At 36.7% G+C, this 19,610-nt stretch overlaps 3 protein-coding genes across 3 annotated transcripts; all 3 read left to right on the forward strand.

Moving 5' to 3' along the window:
- The first annotated feature begins 3,595 nt into the window (after positions 1-3,595).
- Positions 3,596-6,329, forward strand: LOC122292262 (aspartyl protease AED3-like). Its single transcript, XM_043100511.1, has 3 exons — positions 3,596-4,217; positions 4,850-5,324; positions 5,635-6,329. The coding sequence occupies exons 1-3, from the start codon at positions 3,735-3,737 to the stop codon at positions 5,988-5,990; spliced, it is 1,314 nt and encodes a 437-aa protein (XP_042956445.1). The 5' UTR covers positions 3,596-3,734; the 3' UTR covers positions 5,991-6,329.
- Positions 6,330-8,777: 2,448 nt separating this feature from the next.
- Positions 8,778-10,027, forward strand: LOC122292845 (U-box domain-containing protein 11-like). Its single transcript, XM_043101390.1, has one exon. It carries the CDS (start codon positions 8,938-8,940, stop codon positions 9,892-9,894), a length of 957 nt encoding a protein of 318 aa, XP_042957324.1. The 5' UTR covers positions 8,778-8,937; the 3' UTR covers positions 9,895-10,027.
- A 5,391-nt stretch (positions 10,028-15,418) lies between these two features.
- Positions 15,419-17,638, forward strand: LOC122290797 (trihelix transcription factor ASIL1-like). The gene is made up of 2 exons (XM_043098456.1): positions 15,419-16,322; positions 16,976-17,638. Exons 1-2 carry the CDS (start codon positions 15,708-15,710, stop codon positions 17,372-17,374), a joined length of 1,014 nt encoding a protein of 337 aa, XP_042954390.1. The 5' UTR covers positions 15,419-15,707; the 3' UTR covers positions 17,375-17,638.
- The last annotated feature ends 1,972 nt before the right edge of the window (positions 17,639-19,610 follow it).

Raw genomic sequence — 19,610 nt, forward strand, 5'->3', positions numbered from 1 at the left:
TTTCTTTGGATCTTGGGCAAATACAAATAAAAATTGACGTGTTTATATGAGATTTATTAGATATATTTTATAATAAAAATAATTTTATGAATTACATAAATATACGTTAATTTGTGTAATTACATTTATATAATTCCTTGTAGTTAAATGATTTCTCTAAGCAGAGAATGCAATTTTCTTAAAAAGAAATCTTCAAACTGATCTAGATGTCAGTGGGTCTAGATTGTTGAATGGACACTCCCAATATGGCTGGTTCAAATCATTTGAATTTATAGATGGAAAAATGTTGTATTCCCACTGAAATACGAAAAAGCAACACCTAACCTCCTCCTTTTGGCCACCAAACTCGTAAAACTAAAAAGTAGAAGAAATCTCAAATCATGTAGAAAGTTGGGCAAAGGTTTGTTCTAGAGATTAGGCATGGGTGGCCTTTACACAAAGGATAAAATGAGTGTAATCCATTACGTGATATGACGATGGGTGACATCAAGACCAGTAAGGCGTGAGCGAGCTTGAGTGTTTGTCGGCCTAGGATAAACCATGCAGTGCTACTATAATGGACCATCGAGACGCTGATAATAAAAGAGGATAGGAAATAAGAGTAACGCTTTTTTTTTGGTTGATTGATGGGATATATTTTAAATAATTTTTTAAATTAAATAGTTAATAAAGATTTATGTAGAACATTAAGAATCAACTAAGAATAATAGACAGAAAGCAAACATTGCCTTAAATGTTTTTGGTATCAATGCATACAGCACATGGTATGAGTCGAGTCGAACATTAGAAAACAAACATTATAGATTAGATTTATAACCACAATAATTAAAAAAAAAAATCTTTTTTACTTGACACCTAAGACTCATCCAAGACACACATGATGCTACACACTTGTTGAAGATTTTTGGACCATTGTGTTTGTCTTTCTTTGTGCATACGTACGCAACAAAACTCATACAAAACAGTGAAACTCCATCACTTCCGAGGAAAACGTCCTTCTATTTTCACACTTTCTTCAAGGTTTTTTTGGATCATAGTGCTTTTGCCTGAATCTAAACTTTGCTGTTAACTGCTGTTTTACGTTTCCACTTTTCGCGCAAGTACGTAACAGCTACTACTGCCCTATTTTTACAACTTTTTCAGAAAATTAAGCTTTTCTCCAAGCGGTCTATTTACTGCATGCGGCCATTTCCTTTGCATGGTCTGCATTTAAGCCACCTTCTACTCAGCTCACTGTTTCGAGAATTCAGGTCCAGGTTCCAAAGATCTGTGCTTGCCTTGCTGTAGATCTCGCTGCCAAAGTCCAAAACCAAAAAGAAAACCCCGTATCAAGAGTCAAGACAAAAGGAGGGGATAATTCTATATAGCAACTCCATGCAATGTGATTACTCAAAACAAAATAAAAAATTCCCATATATTTAAGGACTTGGCCATTATAAAAAAGAAAGATTCTTTCAGATAAGTCCGTGAATAAGTACTTCCGTTCTGTGAATCGTAATATTCAATTGCTATAAATTATTAAATAAAAATAATAATTAATATGCTAAGATTGTGATCATGAATGCTCTTGTTCTACATGTTTTTCTCAAAAATTTCTCGAGTTCACGTGTTGATCAGTGCTAGACGTCCTTGTCGATCGACCCTTGTTTCAAGGAATAATAAAATACATAAAAGTGCCTTTTTCATAAAAGAATGATTCTTTTTGGGAAATGCTTCTCCCACAGACTACCGATTGCATTTTTTTTTTTCAACTTAATAGAAGTAAATATTTTTTAATAAATTTATAATTTTTTACTCTTTAAAAAAAATCTAATGAATTTAAAAAAATATTAAAAAAAGACAAAAAGACAAAAATTATTTACCTATTCGGTGACTGTCGGTGGCCTCCTTTGTGCACCGCCTTCACTTCTTGCGTGTTACTGTTGGAACTGTAAACACTCCGTGGAATCTACCAATATGGTATGAATCATAGTCCTTTAATTACTTATAACAGAGAATATTCTTATGATTTAGGCTTTCGTTAAAAGATGACGCTAAATTCTTAATTATGTCAATTAGATTGAGTAATGATATAGACATATTCAGTTCTATAACTTTGTTTTAGATGGAAGACATTTCATAAAGTAAATAGTTATAGATACAAAAATGCATTCCAATTAAAACATATCACTAAAGAAATTATAAAAAGAATTGTATATCAATCATTCTCTATTATACTTGAGAAGTGATATAGCAACAAAAAATCTCACAAAACTTAATCCATCAACTAAGATGACTTCATATGATACATGTCTATAATTTAACGTATCGTCTTAAATAATATTGATTCGTAAATTTATTTTTATAAAATCTCTTTGTACCTAAATCATTTCTCATTAGTTATAAGTGGTAAACAGCCAAAAGATCATCCAACTTGTTTTTTTTTTTTTAAAGCAATAATAAGGTAAAAGATGTATTTTTTTTTTTTTTGGGGGGATAGTAAGACATCAGACAACATTCTTAGAATTGGAATTTGACTTTAAATTTTTTAAAGAGCCAGCTGGTTGCTGTCTTCTCAATTAATTAGCATTTTTTTTTTAAATTATTACACAGCAGCTTCACATCCAACATATTCTATTTTTTTAAATACATATGAAGAGCGGGGTTTTCGAACTCTAAATATTCACTTTGGAGGTTAGGAGAAATGTCAATCAGATCACATGCTTTGCGTCAATTAACTAGCTTTAGTGGAAAAGATTTAGATGAGAATCTGAAAAGATCTATCAAACCCCAAGTTTAGCGTTTGCATCCTGGGTAGGGTTAGATTGGGTTTTGGCCTGGAGTCAAATATCACATGCAAACTTCATCTATGACTGCAATGTCCGTGACTTAAGGACAAATTTCCAGCGACTCCTGCAAGATAATTGACTATTATCAGAGCTGAGCTAGACGGCACTGGGCTCTGCTTGCTTTCTTTTGGTTTTCCATATTCCTAGCATTAAGAGATTATATTTAGCGTGAATGGGAGGAAAGAAACAAAGCCCCCATAATGCAAACAGGCAAAAAGAGAATCTCCTGATATCTCTCTCTCTACCTTTCCATCTTCTTTAGGTTTCTAAAATTATGTAAATCAGATAAAGATCTTATCTTTAATAAAATACTAATCATTACAATTTACACTGTAGCAACACGTGAAATAGATGGCCTAATTGCACATCATCGCCCTTGTCTACTTATTCAGTTTTCAGGGAGACAGTGAGCTAGAACACAAATGATGCTCTGTGTCTAACAATTAATAATATAAGTGGCGTTTTGAACAAATCAGATTCTTGTAATATTGTTTACTACTATTTCAAGGTGGCCACACTTATCATTCATTCTACTTCAATCTTTGCATAATCATATCTAACATATCTAGGCTATCAAAATTGCCAATCCTCGCGTTCCTCTCGTTCAGTCTCTCTCTCTCTGTCTCTCTCTCAATCAAGAAATACGAGAGGAAGAGGGCAAAATATCATCCATTCCTAAGTTGAACGTGACAGAGGCACGGGCCAGTCTACAAAAGCATATGGAATACAGTCTGTAAGCAAACTACGCACACTCCGCACTCACTACAGAATTCTACTAATTGTCATCCCCACTTCAAAATATAAAATAAAATAAAGAGAAAACAGACACACTATTACAGCTATATATACACTGTCTCTTGACCACAATAACCATCATAGCCAACTCGCCCTGATCACCAAGTAGCCATGGCTATGAGAACCCTATTTCTAGTATCCCATGTCTTAGCAGTAACCCTCCTCTATGCTTCCCTTGCCCAAGGGCTCAACCCCAAATGCGAGACAGCGGACCACGGCTCAACCCTCCAAGTCTTCCACGTTTACAGCCCATGCTCCCCATTCAAGCCCTCAAAGCCACTCTCATGGGATGAGAGTGTGCTCCAAATGCAGGTCAAGGACCAGGCCAGGCTCCAGTACCTGACGAGCCTTGTGGCCCGCAAATCTGTCGTGCCGATTGCCTCCGGCCGGCAAATCATACAGAGCCCCACGTATATTGTCAGGGCCAAGATTGGGACACCAGCTCAGACCTTTCTCTTGGCCATGGACACGAGCAATGATGCTGCTTGGATACCTTGCAGTGGCTGTGTTGGGTGCCCATCAACGACGTTGTTTGCCTCTGATAAATCCACCACCTTCAAGACCCTCGGCTGTGAAGTAGCTCAGTGTAAGCAGGTACGTGATGTACTGCTTTATTACATAATTTCTGTTAACAGTTGGCTTAATTTGTGGAAAATTATTAAGTATCTCGACTATTCATACTCTGCTTTAATCACTAGATGTATGGGATTAAAAATGACTATATAAGCAACACTTTAAATTAACGTGACATCTTATAATATGATGAAAGTGTCATGTATCTGTATTCTGAAATATCTAATAATTACTCTGATCTGTGATCCTTATGAACGGTACAAGTTCTCTTTACAGAGTAAGATCTATCAATCAAGCCACGTTTTATTGTAAGCTATTATAAAGGTTGGTCCTAGATGAATGTGATTCAACTTTATTTCCTATATATTCCCTTGCAAAGAAGAGTTTAGGTTCCCACTAACAAGGAAAATCCTAAGATTGCTGAGTAAATCGAAACCTTTTGGTTTTCCCTTGTTTGTCTGAGGTTTTGGCACATTCATGATTGGTGTTTGTGAATTTTTAGTTAACAAAATGATACAAATTAAGCTGTTGTCAAAATAAATTCTAAGTTGATGCTAATCCACTAGTCCCACGCGCTTTCTTTTTCCTTCTTCGACTTTTTGTGTGTGATGTCACCGATGCAAAGTTCACGGGTGAATAACTTTGTTTTTCAGGTACCCAACCCCACTTGCGGTGGCAGTGCATGCAGTTTCAACTTGACCTATGGCGGATCCACCATAGCGGCTAACCTGTCCCAGGACAACATCACCTTAGCCACTGACTCTGTTCCTGACTATACCTTCGGCTGCATACAGAGAGTCACGGGCAGCTCAACGCCACCACAGGGCCTCTTGGGTCTCGGCCGAGGGCCACTCTCTCTTTTATCCCAGACCCAAAACCTTTACCAATCCACATTTTCTTACTGCTTGCCCAGTTTCAAGTCCCTCAACTTTTCTGGGTCTCTGAGGCTCGGCCCTGTTGGGCAGCCCAAGAGGATCAAGTACACTCCCTTGCTCAGAAACCCTAGAAGATCATCACTGTACTATGTGAACTTAATTGCAATTAGGGTTGGTCGGAGAATCGTGGACATTCCGGCTGATGCACTGGCATTCAATCCCACGACAGGCGCAGGGACCATCATTGATTCTGGTAATTTTTTTTTTATGTACTCAAACAGTTTGTGCATGATATTTTATTTAGCGTCTACACTTACTCAAGTCGGTCACATACTAAAAAAGAGTTTTTTTGTTAAATATAAGTAAAGTCACGAATTAATCTGCATATTAATACTGATTCTATCATATTCAAAATTTAAATTAATATTATTTTAAAATAAAATTATTTTTCACTAATTATATTAAATTGATGTATATATTAATACACAGTCCAACTAGATTTTCGCTAAAAAATGCATGTTCAAAATCTTGATGTGAACAAAAATTCTTTTGGCTTGGATCAGGCACTGTCTTCACCCGGCTAGTCCAGCCGGCGTACATAGCCGTGAGAGACGAGTTCCGAAGGCGTGTGAATAAGCCAGGAGTGTCATCCCTAGGTGGCTTCGACACATGCTACTCGGACCCAATTGTTGCGCCCACAATAACATTCATGTTCGCAGGCATGAATGTGACACTACCACCAGACAACATACTGATCCACAGCTCAGCAGGCAGCACCACATGTTTAGCCATGGCAGCCGCTCCCGCCAACGTGAACTCGGTGCTCAATGTGATAGCCAACATGCAACAACAGAACCACCGCGTGCTGTTCGACGTTCCCAATTCGAGGCTTGGCGTGTCTCGTGAGCTCTGCACCTAATCTTGCTTGTTGGGTTCCCATGCCATGTCCTTAGCTCATGCTCATGTCATTTTGGTACCCCATTTTATGTATAATGTATTTGGCTTTTTGCCCGGATTTAGTTCTAAGGTTTATTATTATTAGTATTATTTTTTGAATAAGTTCTAAGGTTTGCTATTAACTGTACGTGTTTAAAAGGGATGGATGAGTAGGTACAAGGTCCATATTGAAGTGTCATTTTGTAGTTTTGTGGTGGAGGTGTGTCACGGGATTCTCTGTAGCCATCTTAATTTGTCTTTATTTAGGATGATCATCACTATATTGGGTAAGGTACATAGTCACGGGTTGTATTTTGCACCACTTCCAAATGTTTTGCGGTCAATTTTTTTTTTTTTTTTTCCTCTCTGAATTTATATATATATATATAAACCAATAAATGAGGGGTGTTGTAATGTTTTGTGATGGTAAATGCATCTGCTAATGAATATTACTTTGGAGTTTGAAAGTAACACTTCAAATTATTAAACATTCAGTATTTTTAACAACTTAAAGTGTCCTACGTACGTTTACAATCGAGAGGATGTTTATCTTGTCTCCTCATGAGTCACGCGGTAGCGCCAGCCTCATTATGGCATGACCGGACGGCCTGGCCCAAGCACGTTGGACACTCTATAGTTTCATCCTCACTTCATAAAAAATTAAAAAACCTTACATTGGAATTAGTTTTTTTTTTTCTTTTTTTCATATTTTCAAATTTTAAAACTTGTATATGCAGTTATTTTTATATATTTTTTATACATTTTAAATTAATTATATTATTTTTTTAATATAAAATAATTATTTTAATTAATCATATCAATAAAATATATAATAAATAAATAAAAATAATTATAGTAACAGAACTTCAACCTCTATCAATAAATATACATGTGCGTGCAGCCGTCAGATATTTCGAGCTCATGTTTCAAAGGTCTCAGGCTATACTAGTAGTAATCGCGGTCGAGCCGCCCCTGATGACATTGCAATCGTAATCATGATCAGTACGGACATATTAGTATTTGCATGGGTCTTGTGGATATTTGCGAGATCAGGAAATTATGCTTTGGTCTCAAATTTGACTTGGTGAACGCTAAACACATGAAGAATGATATTGATGGATACGAGTTTGTAAAGGCACATAGATTAAAGTTGTGTATAAAGTTGTAAAGTTGTAGTGTAAACCTGCTAATGTGAATGTTGGATTCAAACCCATAAAAAAAAGTTTCAAATTCATGTGTTTCTCAAGCAGAACATTCTCATGTAAACCTACATGATGATCAAACTGTATGTATTGCGTCTTAATTAGGTTGAAGGCTAGAAACACCTTCTGCATGTGGTTCACATTAGATTAAGGAGCATTACTTGTAAAAAAAGAAAGAAAGATGCATATATATGTCATATCATGGTTTCAAGCTGGGTTTCTTAGTTCGTCGCAATTCAATGTATGCACCCACATACATATGTCAATTTAGTGGTTGTCTTGACCATGGAGTGATTAACAAATTAATGGTTCCAGCCCATAAATGAGTAGACGGAATTAGTCAACTTTGCCTTGCCAATGAACATGTTCGTACGTAGTCTTTTTGTTATGTTTTCTGGCTCCTTTTCTTGGGTTTGATGGCCGATCGAGAGAGCTAAACAGCAGCCAGTCTTTTTGATGCTATTAACATTAACTGTTACATATATGGCTATGTTACAGTCTACCCTCGTTCCTCAACTGATGGAATTGTACCATGGTTACCAAGAAAATGCTAGCTGATCGTCACTGACAACCGGTGCGCGCAGGAACAGTACTTGTTCGATCACCAAGAAATTAAAGAAGTTAAAAGGCTTTCCAAAAGCCACATACTTTTGCAGAAGTTTCCAATAGCCTGCATATATGCAAAATCATGTTCGAGTTACTTGGACAACCTTAATTGACTACATATTATCATATGTTGAATTGTTCAGAAATCTCATAAAATATCATAGTTTGGTATAATTTTCCGAGAAATCATGGGCAAGTGGATAAGGTTATTGGGCCATGTAATGAATGAATGCCCGTACGCAAGTATCATAAATCAATGCAACCTGCCCCCAAACTGGTAGAAAAATGACATTTTCAATTGGTGGAATCGTATATACATATATAACACCTAAATTATAAGACAAAGGTGGTCTTGAATTCAAAACCCTCGTGGTTGACAAGTAGTCTGATGTTAGACCATTTCGGCTTATAAATTATATATATATAAAATCAATTCTCACATACTCTCTTCCCTTCAATTAATATAATTAATCATTTTTATCACCTTCTAATTTTGTATTTTTTTTTTTTTAATTTTCATTGTTTCTATTTTCTCAAATCTTAATTATGTTGTGTGTTACACCTAAAAACAAAGAGAAATTATACATAGAAGTCTTATACCACATATCTCCACTTAATTAATAAGTAATTTATTATTTTTATCATTTTATCTTATTGTTTAAATATATATGTATTTAAATAGAATGACGAAAATAAAAAAATCAGACTTTAGTTAGAAATATGTGATATAAGATTTCTTTATAATTTTTTTAATAACAAAACGAGTAATTCAAAAACAAAAATAAATAAATAAATAATAATAATAATAATAATATTAGTAGTAATATACTAATATCAATAAATAATTCTAACTTAAAAAATAATAATAATTCTGGTTGGAAAGATAAATAAATAAGGGCATTTTCGTCATTGAGAATAGTTAGGTAGATGTCCTTTGACGTTTTTGCAATGAAAATCCAATTGCAAAGCAACTCTCGCCTTTCCGGTGTTCCTTCGTTTTCACACGTTCGAGAACTGTCTTCAGCGTATAGATAGACACGAGAAGAGGGAGAGAGAGAGAGAGAGGAGCAAGTATCCAGACAATAGCAGGATATTTCAGATACTGCTTTGGATTTTGAACAAATGGAGGTGAAGCATCGAACCGTGCGCTCCCTGATAACCAAGCTGGGTTCCGTGTCGGAACAGACCCGAGCCGAGGCCCTGAGCGAGCTCCGCCTCATGACCAAGCTCGATGCCGATACCCGCCCTCTCATCGCTGACGCCGGCGCAGTACCTTACCTCGCCGAGAACCTCTACTCTTCTGCCCACGCCACCCAGGACGACGCCGCCGCCACCCTACTCAACCTCTCCATCTCCTCCCGCGCTGTCCTCATGTCCACGCGCGGCCTCCTGGACGCTCTCTCCCACGTGCTCCGCCACCATGCTTCATCCTCTTACGCCTCCGCTGTCCAGTCATCCGCAGCCACTCTCCACAGCCTCCTAATCGACGAGGAGTACCGTCCCATCATTGGATCCAAACGTGATATCATCTATTCCTTGATCGACATAACAAAGCACTCCGGTTCCTCCGTCAGATCCGTTAAGGACGCGCTCAAAGCTCTTTTTGGAATCTCACTCTATCCTTTGAATCGCAAGACGGTTATTGATCTGGGCGGTGTCGGGCCCCTGTTTTCCCTGATATTGAAAGGATTTGCTACCGGAGTTGTAGAGGACGCGACGGCGGTTATCGCGCAGGTCGCGGGGTGCGAGGAGAGCGAAGAGGCGTTTAGAAAGGTATCGGGTATCGGGGTATTGGTGGATTTATTGGACGGGGCGACGGGGTCGACCATGAGGGTAAAGGAGAACGCGGTGGCGGCGCTGTTGAATTTGGTGAGATGCGGAAGGGAGAGGATAGGGAGGGAAGTGAGGGAGCAAGGGATGCTGGCGGTGGAGGGAATCACCGACGTGGCGGAGAATGGAAGTTCAAAGGGGAAGAGCAAGGCGGTGGCACTGCTGAAAGTGTTGTACGGTGGGAACAATGGGTGTTTGGTGAGAGACGAGCGGTTTGATTCATTAGTGAATCAACAAGAGTGTGCGTGAAATTTTGTGTCTTTTTCTGCAATGGTATATTTAAAGGTGTACTACTGTTAATACTACATATAAAGCTTTGGTTTTGATTTCATTGTTTAGCTTTAGATGAATTATAATAGAGAATAGAGCTTCTTCATCCTTACCTTATTGTTTTCCTGTTTACTGTAAATGATCAATTCCTCCTCCGATTTGTATCTTTCTACATTCTACCAGAAGAAAAAACTTCAAAATCTGCCACTTTCCCTTCAATTAGCCTCCAATTTGTTGATAATTTGAAAGCCTGCAATGAAATCGATGTTGGTCCTTGTGTTGCATAGCAACGATGGGCAACAAGGAGGAGAATGACATCATTTTTGAGTCAAGATGGTGTGCCACAGGCCAATGTCACGTCCGATCCATTGATTCGAAAGCTTAGCTACGAATTGGATAGCAGAGTTAAGTTTTAAGATGGCAAAGGCAATTTTATAGAATCTATTTAAAATGAATTTAGTAATATTTAAATAATAAGAAAAGTTTAAATATATCTATGAAAAATTAAAATAGATTGTGTGTCGTAAAAAAATATTGAGTTAAATAAGATTGTAAGTGTAGAAATAAAAAAATTTTGAGTTAATATGAATTTTGTGATTTGAGAATGGGTTATGTAGATGTTAAATTCGGTTTAAAATTAAACTGAATTAATTTCAATTAAATCTAAATTACAATCGGACTTTAGCTTGCACTTCTTTAGTCTTATTTTTAACTCTTGGAATCCCAACATTTCGTAAGTAAGCTTCGAAAGTTGTCTACTAACAGCATGCATGCTCCATTTGGAAATATGATGACATGGTACTCATTTTCCTTCTATTAGTTCAATTCCCCTTTCGGTACTAAATGACTTTTAATGCTATACTCTTATAATATAATATTATTACATTTTAATTGGATCCTAGAGGTCACCACCCCCACTAGGTTACTTCGTTTTTTTCTAGGAAATATTAAACCCTTTTAATTCTTGGAATATAAACAAATATACAATGTATAATTCCAAACAAATGGGATCAACAGGATTTGAACTTCTCCAGATATCTCACATTATCCCATACTTGAAATGAATGGAGATGAAATCGAAGACACAAAATACAGAGCATGCTGGTTGCTGTTCAAACTCTGTAGTCAAACCACTACTGGTTCTGATGTTGGTTTGAACATTGAAACGTAAAGAAATATTCGTGAAAATGTTTTATAAAGATTGAATTATTGGGTTTGGGTCAACCAATGCTTTCTATGTTCAGTTAATGACTCACTTCTGTCATCACCTGGAGAACTCAACTCCTTGATCAATCATTCCAATCACATGCGAATGCCCTCCAGTATATATATTTTGTATATTTTCTCTTTTAAATAACATGTTCCTTTATTTGAACTGTTCTATGTATTTAATTTTTAAAAATTTTTTTATTTACTAAATAATTAAGGAAGTGATTTTAATGTATTGATACATATATTTTTATTTTTTTTAAATGTATTAAAAAAATAAAAATAAAAATTTATACACACTCAATAGTCAAAACTAGCGGCACACTAGTTGGTAGAAGGAAAATGATTGGGATCTCGCTCCCATTTTTATTTTTTTTTTTAATTTTTTTTAACTTAGTGATTAAGAAATTATTTTTTAATTATATTCTGATTTTTTTCACTTTAAAAAAATATTTAAAAAATGATGTAAAAAATCAAAACATTGAAAAATCAAAAGCGGTGAGCTGCAGCGAGATCCGTTGCACCAACCTCTTGCCAGACATTAGTCCAAGGTATACAATTCATTGCTCTGAGTTGCTCTCTACAAAAGCTTTGTCCCGTTTTTTTGGTTCACATAATTGAATGCATACCAATAGAAAAACTATAATCACGCATTTAAAGCAGAGGAAAGTAAAATGTATTGGTAAAACTTTTTTGAAACATTTAGAAACTATAAAACATATATGAAAGGATACAGGAAATGTTTTTTTTTAATAGATGCACAAACTTTTGAAGGATCAGTCTGAAAGAAATGTATATATATGTTGATTGTGTACAATATTATGGTCCACGATCGGCCAATATGGTAACTTACTGCAATACTTTTCTTTCCTTGTTGGCTAGCTGTGCCTATGCACAAGCCATTCACCGACGCAGCATCATGTACGGATGAAAGTCAATGCCTTTCTGTCTAGAATTGCAAGCCGACTAGTTCTAGCATACTTCTTGGCAAAACTCATGGCAAAAAGCATAGACAAGAAAGAAAATCCGATTAAAAAAAAAAAGGAACGTACTGGTCAAAACTAGTTGGTGACGACCATGGCAACTTGTACTAGATGGATGCTACGAAGCTGGCGTGTCTCCATCTTAAGCTGTTACCTGTTTACAGCCCTTGAAGGATGACAAGTGACAGAGATAGATCACAGAAACATATTGTCCATTGCCGTTATCATCGGTGAGCCTCTACAGCCACACACAGAATCGGAGACTCAGCGATATTTTTTTCTTTTTGGTTTTATATATATATTTAAATTTAAAAATATTTTCTTAATTATTAAATAAAAAATTAAAAAAAAAAATTGTCGGTAAGAATATCATTTCTCTATCATCATGGTCGGTCCGGGTACGAAGTGGGTGGGAAAGGAACTTAGTATAGAACTGGAAGCTCAAGTATTATCATTGCTGCACAACTTGGTTAGGTGGCAACCTCTTGGGCCTGATCAAAAGCTTAAAATGCATGTTTTTAGGACAAATAATGCTTTTTCTCATAGTATGAGATCAAATGGTACTGATCTGAGTCTAATCTGAATCAACTCTAGTCTCCTGTTTACAAGTCAGAATTCAGGGAAGAATTTATTTATAAGCTCGACGTTTATCGATACATCTAAACATATCACTATATGAAAGTACTCGTATAAAAAAATAGTAGTGTTTTAACTTCTTCTTCTTTTATAATCGGAATGGATCCTATATATATATATATATATATATAACACGTTGTGTATTAGCACACCAACTTGAAACAAGCATAACTTTAATGAAAAAGAGTTGGATTCACTCCTGACTAAGCGGACTTGCATACATGCATGGGGTCGGTCTGGATTAGGGCATCTGTTGGTGTATGCCCAAGATGCTGTTATCTTTCTATTCTCTGGCTTTTAACTTGTGATTCAATAATCAGCATCTCTAAATGGGAACTTAAGTATAGAACCAACCATGTTGTGCTCACCAGGCGATGGCCTTCCATGCTTTGGATCCATTAAATTCAACCGCAAAAGCCACAATATGCCAACCGTTACTGTCTGCATCAATCAACTCTACATTATTTATGTGGGTATACAAATTCTGGTCAAAAGTCCCTCTTGGTGGGACTGTAGATTCAGGGTCCACTGTCCATCTCCAGCTGGAATCTCAATTTTCATAGGTACAAATTCATATCTTCGGAGATGCTTTTTTTGGTTAAGTAATGTCCAGCCATTTGCCTTAGGGTTTTTTAGAGTAAAGTTTCTACTTTCTAGTCGTAGACTTTTAACTCTGTTTTACCTTTTATAAGAAGATTTGGGTTGATTTTATCTTATATTTTAATTGTACCATAAAATCCTAATCTTGCTTTTTTAACAGAATAATTACAGTAACATTTTGCACCTGACTCATAGGTACCATACCATTGTCCCACTTCAAATGACCATAGAAACCCTTATCACGTATCACACTCAAGTTGGCTGAAACACCCTTGGACCGAAGAAGTTATAGACAATTTAAGATGGATCGAAGAGAAAAAGTGTTCCCAAACACAGATTATGAAAGAATGGAGAGAAACCAGAGAGAATCAGAAGGGAAACTAATCTAAAACCAACACTAAAAAAGGCTTTCCCAACTACTACCACTGTATATCCGGGTATGTTATTTTCCACCGAACTCCTTGAAACTTGATTCCCATCTTTCCAAATCAAAAACTAACAGCTACCCTTGATAACTTTACTTGTATATGGACTCAAAAGGATCCTAGATCTGACCCACAAAGAAACAAGCTAGCTATAAGTAAATGGACTCTCTTTTCACTTTTTGGGTGGGCTGGGAATGAGCACATCGTGATGGCTAATTCTACTTTATGTAATTTATTAAGTTTTGATTAGTAAAAATTGGTCTACCTAAGAAAAAGATCAACCTCTAATTAGTATATCCCATCAATAAGATTTTGAACTTCTGTGAAGATTGAGTGCAAATGGTTCTTCATTATAATGCTTTGTACATTTATTCCCATCACAAGCTCCAATCAGATCCCACAAGTGATCATGCAGTCTTCATCATTACTTGGTCTAATATTTGTCAGCATTGTCACTAACAATATACTAAAGACTAAAGTCTAAAGACAATCAAGGCACTACCGTCAAAAGCCTACCACTTTCTCTTTCCTATTTTTATTTTACCTCTACCTTTCAACCACCTCTCAAAGGCTTGCCAATACACCATGTGCTCTTAATTTCGATCTTTTGATCGTCGATCTAGGTTTCCCCACATCCCTTTTTTTCAACTCTGAGAAAATATTCGTTGTTACAATTTCATGATTTACATCTGCACGCAAGTCAATGACATGAAAGAGCCTAAAATATGAAAACACATACAGATATATCTGCCAAATCTTTTGTTTGGGAGGAGTTTTCCTTAAAAATTGAGATTTAGTTCAAGTTGGGACTTTATCACTGAACAGTGACATGAAGGCCTGCCAGGTGGTACTTTGGGGCCACGTTAAGTGCTGTTCCTGTTGTCCGTTACTGTTTCTTCCATATTTCTCGAACTTACGGCTGAGTTTGAAAGTGCAAGTAATTGTCAGGCAAATTACCATATCCATTGTTGACTGTTAATCCACTCGTGCCCTAATGTCTTGTTGTCTTTGCTTATATCATGCCTAAGGAAACCTTTTAGATGAAGTTGAAAGTGATAGAAATGAAAAACACAAAGTAAGATCAGGCTAATTAAACAGTGTTATGTAGTAACGCAGGTCTTCTGGTGTTTTGATCAAAGGACTAGGAAATTTGTTCATCACCACTAGATATCGCATATTATGACTGGCCACCATGCATGATGGATTGGCGAGGCGGAATCAATGCGCCAAATAGAACATGTTATTTAGAGATCAGCCATTAGCATTTGACTCCAGTGGTTATGAATCAATCCACCAACACTTTCAAAAAGGCACACAAAAAGGCAAAAAGCAAAGCTAAGGAAAAAAAGAAAGGGAAAGAGTTCAGAAGGGGGATCAAAAGGGCAAGCTGAGGTTGAGAGAAGGTAGCAATTAAGCACATTGGCTGGTGGAGGAGGAGATGATGGTGGTGGTGAATTTGGGTGATAGGGATGGAGTGGGTGACAGACCCACGTGAATGGCCACCACCAACACCTCTCACGCCCTCATAGGCCCAAGTGGATGTCTTGGTTGGCTTCATATCAACGCTAACAGCCAAGATAACTCAACCACAGCAATAAAACCAACATACCCACAATCACATAACACCACCCCAAAAAGTGAAAAATAAAAGTTTGGAGAGGTTAACATCATTAACTCATTTGACAAAAGTGAGCCATTTTCTTGGTTGCCCACTAACCCTAACCTTTCCTCCCCTTTCTGATCTAATGCTATTCCCTTTCTCTCTGTCTCTCTCTCTCTCTTCTTTTGGGTGGGCACCAATACTATCCATTCTTTTTCTCTCTAATGCTAGTGGTTCTCTCTCTTTGTCTCTCTCTCTTGCAGTTATATGCTTCAACTTTTTTTTAGGGTTATACAGGTTAACAGCTAAACAAGGGTAAAAGTTTTAGCATGGGGAGAGATGGACAAAGAAATTAACCAAGAAACCTCATCTCTCCTCCCTAACAACAACAACAACACCACCACCACCACCACCACCATTAAGGAAGACTCTCCAAGAAAACCGTTTACGCCACCTCCTCCTGCTGCTGCCGCTACTGGTGGTAGCAGTGATAGACTGAAAAGAGATGAGTGGAGTGAAGGAGCAGTTTCAAGCCTTCTTGAAGCCTATGAAACCAAATGGGTTCTCCGAAACCGAGCCAAGCTCAAGGGCCATGACTGGGAAGATGTTGCGCACCATGTTTCATCGCGTGCCAATTGTACCAAGTCGTCCAAGACGCAGACACAGTGCAAGAACAAGATTGAGTCAATGAAGAAAAGGTATCGGTCAGAGTCTTCCACTGCTGATCCCTCATCATGGCCACTATACCCACGTCTCGACCTTTTGCTGCGTGGAAGTGGTCCATTACAAGTTCCTCCACCACCACCTCCTCCGACTCCGGCGTCTCATCCGCCTCCGCCTAATGCTCCTTTAATGTTGCTAGAGCCATCCCCAGTAGCGGTGCAACCACCACCTCCGCAACTTGGAGTTGCTCAAAACTCGCATGGATCCAATGGTATTGATAGGGTGGCCAAGGTCAGTGCAGAATATAATTTTGCTTTTTCTCAATTCTGGTTATAATAGCCAATGTTGTACCTGTTGCTTCATTCAATTTCAATTTTCTGAGGATTCCAGAGAAGGGTTTTTCTTTTTCTTTTCTCTTTTTGGCGACTGGGAAAACCACAACCGGTGGCCCTTCCTGGGGTCCTCGTAGTCGTACATATCCATTCCTTCTCCAGTTCTAGATCGCATTTGCTAGCTAGCTCCCGGTTGCCCGTCACAATTCGAGATCGTTTAGTGTTTTTTTCTTCATATATAGGACTCTTTAAAGTTGTGAGGACTATCATGAGTCTTTTTCTGTTGCAAGAGTTCAAATTCACCATCTTCTCGTTTACGTTTTTCAGACAATTTGCATCATGTAATCTATCAGAGTGTCAACTTTAAACCAATAATTGAATAGAATTCCATTCCTTGGGCAGAAACCTCCAAAAATAAGAGGTTGCAGGGTCATATATTGCTTGTAAATAATTGAGCCAGCTGATATTATAAGAGACACCTTATAATATTTGCAATAGAAATATTACTGTGGAATAAACACTTGGTAAATTCCAAGGATCCTTAGATAACTCATGTCGAACTGCTTTTTTTTGGTAAATTTACTTGAATATAATCTAATTTCACTTTGACAGGAAGATGGAGCAGGAACCAAATTATCAGACCAAGTGTCGGACAAGAACCATATGGAAACAGACAGTAGCACACCAGCCCTTTATAGTGACAAGGACAAGTCAAGGTCCAAAAAGATGAAAATGAAAATGGAAAAGAAGAAGAGATCAAGAAGGAGGCCGGAGGAAACGGAGATAGCCGAGAGCATACGATGGCTAGCAGAAGTAGTGGTGAGATCGGAACAAGCAAGGATGGAGACGATGAGGGAAATAGAGACGATGAGAGTTGAAGCCGAGGCAAAGAGAGGAGAAATGGACCTCAAAAGAACAGAAATTATTGCCAATACCCAGTTAGAGATCGCTAGGCTCTTTGCAGGAGTTGGCAAAGGTGTTGATTCTTCATTGAGAATTGGCAGAAGTTGATGATTACTATGAGTAGAATCCCAAGTATTTTATAAGTAGTATAGATTATTATGGACTCGTGTATTAACACTGAAAGATCAGGAATTAAAAGAAGGGAACTTTTACTTGGAGATGAATGGTCTTGAAGGAGATTTAACTACTTGTACTATTAGGATAAATGATTAAAGAAAATATCATAAGGTAGGTAGCTAAAATAACATCTCTACCTAACTGTAATGTTCTCTTTCCTCGAGCAATAATACAGTGTTGTTTACACATGCAAAATTCAGGTACCAAGCACATTAACATACATATATATAAAGGCATCATGTAAATGCGCATGCTATTAAAATATTTCTTTAAAGTCATTATGTATATTATATGTGATATTCTAAACTGAATGATAAGTTGTATATGGGATCTCATATTCATTGAAAATGAGAACTTCTTACTCTTTAAAATGAGTCCAATCGAACTTTAATTATATCATTGACTAGTCATTTAGATGTATAAATTCAGATGTGGCTTAAACCTTCTTTAAAAACTTACATTAGATGCCCCGCTGATGATAGTACTACATAGTTCAATGGTTATATATAGGTTATTTTATAGTATTATAAGATGTAATTTCTCTACTAATCGCTTCATCTTTTTATACTTTCGGTTTGTGAAATCTAAATATGTAGTGAAACTTAGAAAAACGTTTCTATATATGGACGTTTTTGCATCGATCATGAATATTAATATTGATAGGATTTTTCAATTACAGTGCTCAATTTTCTTTTGCTTAATTTGGGGTCGGTTTTAATAATATGTAATTATGGTTATTGGCCGTCTGGATTCTGGATAGCAATTGCCCATAAAAGGAATGTGTGACTTTTCATATTTTGGTCTCGATCATTTATGGAAAAATGTTACTCTTTCGGATGATTTATCTTAACGTTGAGACTTTAGATACCAAGATATATATATATATATAAATAAATAAATTAATTAATTAATTAATTAAAATTTTTTTTGATATTGAGAGATTTGAGGAAGGGAATCAAATTCAAGACTTCTCTTTAAAGACTAGGTCTCATGCCATCTAAACCACAGGCTGCAACCTACCAATTAGTAATTAACAAGAATACTTATCCTTAATTAATATATAAGTACCAAGAAAAAACTATTCTCGCGTGATCTTGAATAAAATGTAAATGGGGAGCCGCCGCCCCCCCCCCCCCCTCTCTCCCTGTCTTAAAAATCTAAGAGCTCCAAATTTGATTTTTGCTAGAGGAAGATGTCTCAGCTTCCTCCTCCTCCTCCATCTCCTTTCCTTCCTTCTCAATTCATCCACCTTATTTATCAAGATTTTTTTACGTAGTGTTATTTTACTTTCTTTAAGATTGAAAAAGAAATAAGTAAAACTTTTCAGCAACTCTTGAGAGACATGCGCAATATAAATAGTCACAGGTCAAAAATCGTTCCAAGGAAAGTGATGGTTTTGTAAAAAATCACCGGGCGTGGTTCTTACGTGCCGCTCACATTTGCATGTGGTCCTCACATGCCACCCCTTCCAACAGCTCTTCTCGACACACATGCTAGATCACTAGATTTGTCACCACCAGACCTTTCAGCTATAACCTTTGTGGTTGAAAAAAGACAAGTGTGTTACCTTCACGGGCTATCACATATCCCAAAATCTATTACAGTTGGTCCAAACTATAGTAAAAAAGAGTTCTTCTCTCGAACATTTGTCAGTAGAGGTTGAGTCCTCTCTTTTCTACAAAGGATGATGTTGAGTCTCTATTTTAGCACAGAGTGTTGTTTCTTGGATGTTTGTCTATAGAAAATATCAATAATAGTAAAGTCCAGACCAGTCACAAAAAAAAAATGGTGCATTTGTGGAGTTTCAAATGCATTATTTTGATTTATAATGTCATGTTTGATATGGAAACATCTCAGAATGTATTCGGTTATGAATATAAGTTTCTCTGGTGAATGAATGATGACAGTTTTCTTTCAAACAAATGTCAATTAGAATTTCTCAAATAAAATGATTTAACTTTTCTTTGAGGAAAATTTATTTTTCTTAGAGAAAAATGAAAAAAAAATTATAATTATAATTTAGGGTTCTATATTTTCTTATACCAAATGCATTCTAAACATGATATTTGTCACTACTACTATTTCATTAGTTGTCTGTTACAATTAATTATTGTGGAGAAAAACATACAAAATACAAATTAATTTTTCCCCGCCAATCGTAATTTGT

This window comes from Carya illinoinensis, chromosome 13, assembly GCF_018687715.1.
Source record: "Carya illinoinensis cultivar Pawnee chromosome 13, C.illinoinensisPawnee_v1, whole genome shotgun sequence".
In the NCBI taxonomy this organism is placed as follows: domain Eukaryota; kingdom Viridiplantae; phylum Streptophyta; class Magnoliopsida; order Fagales; family Juglandaceae; genus Carya; species Carya illinoinensis.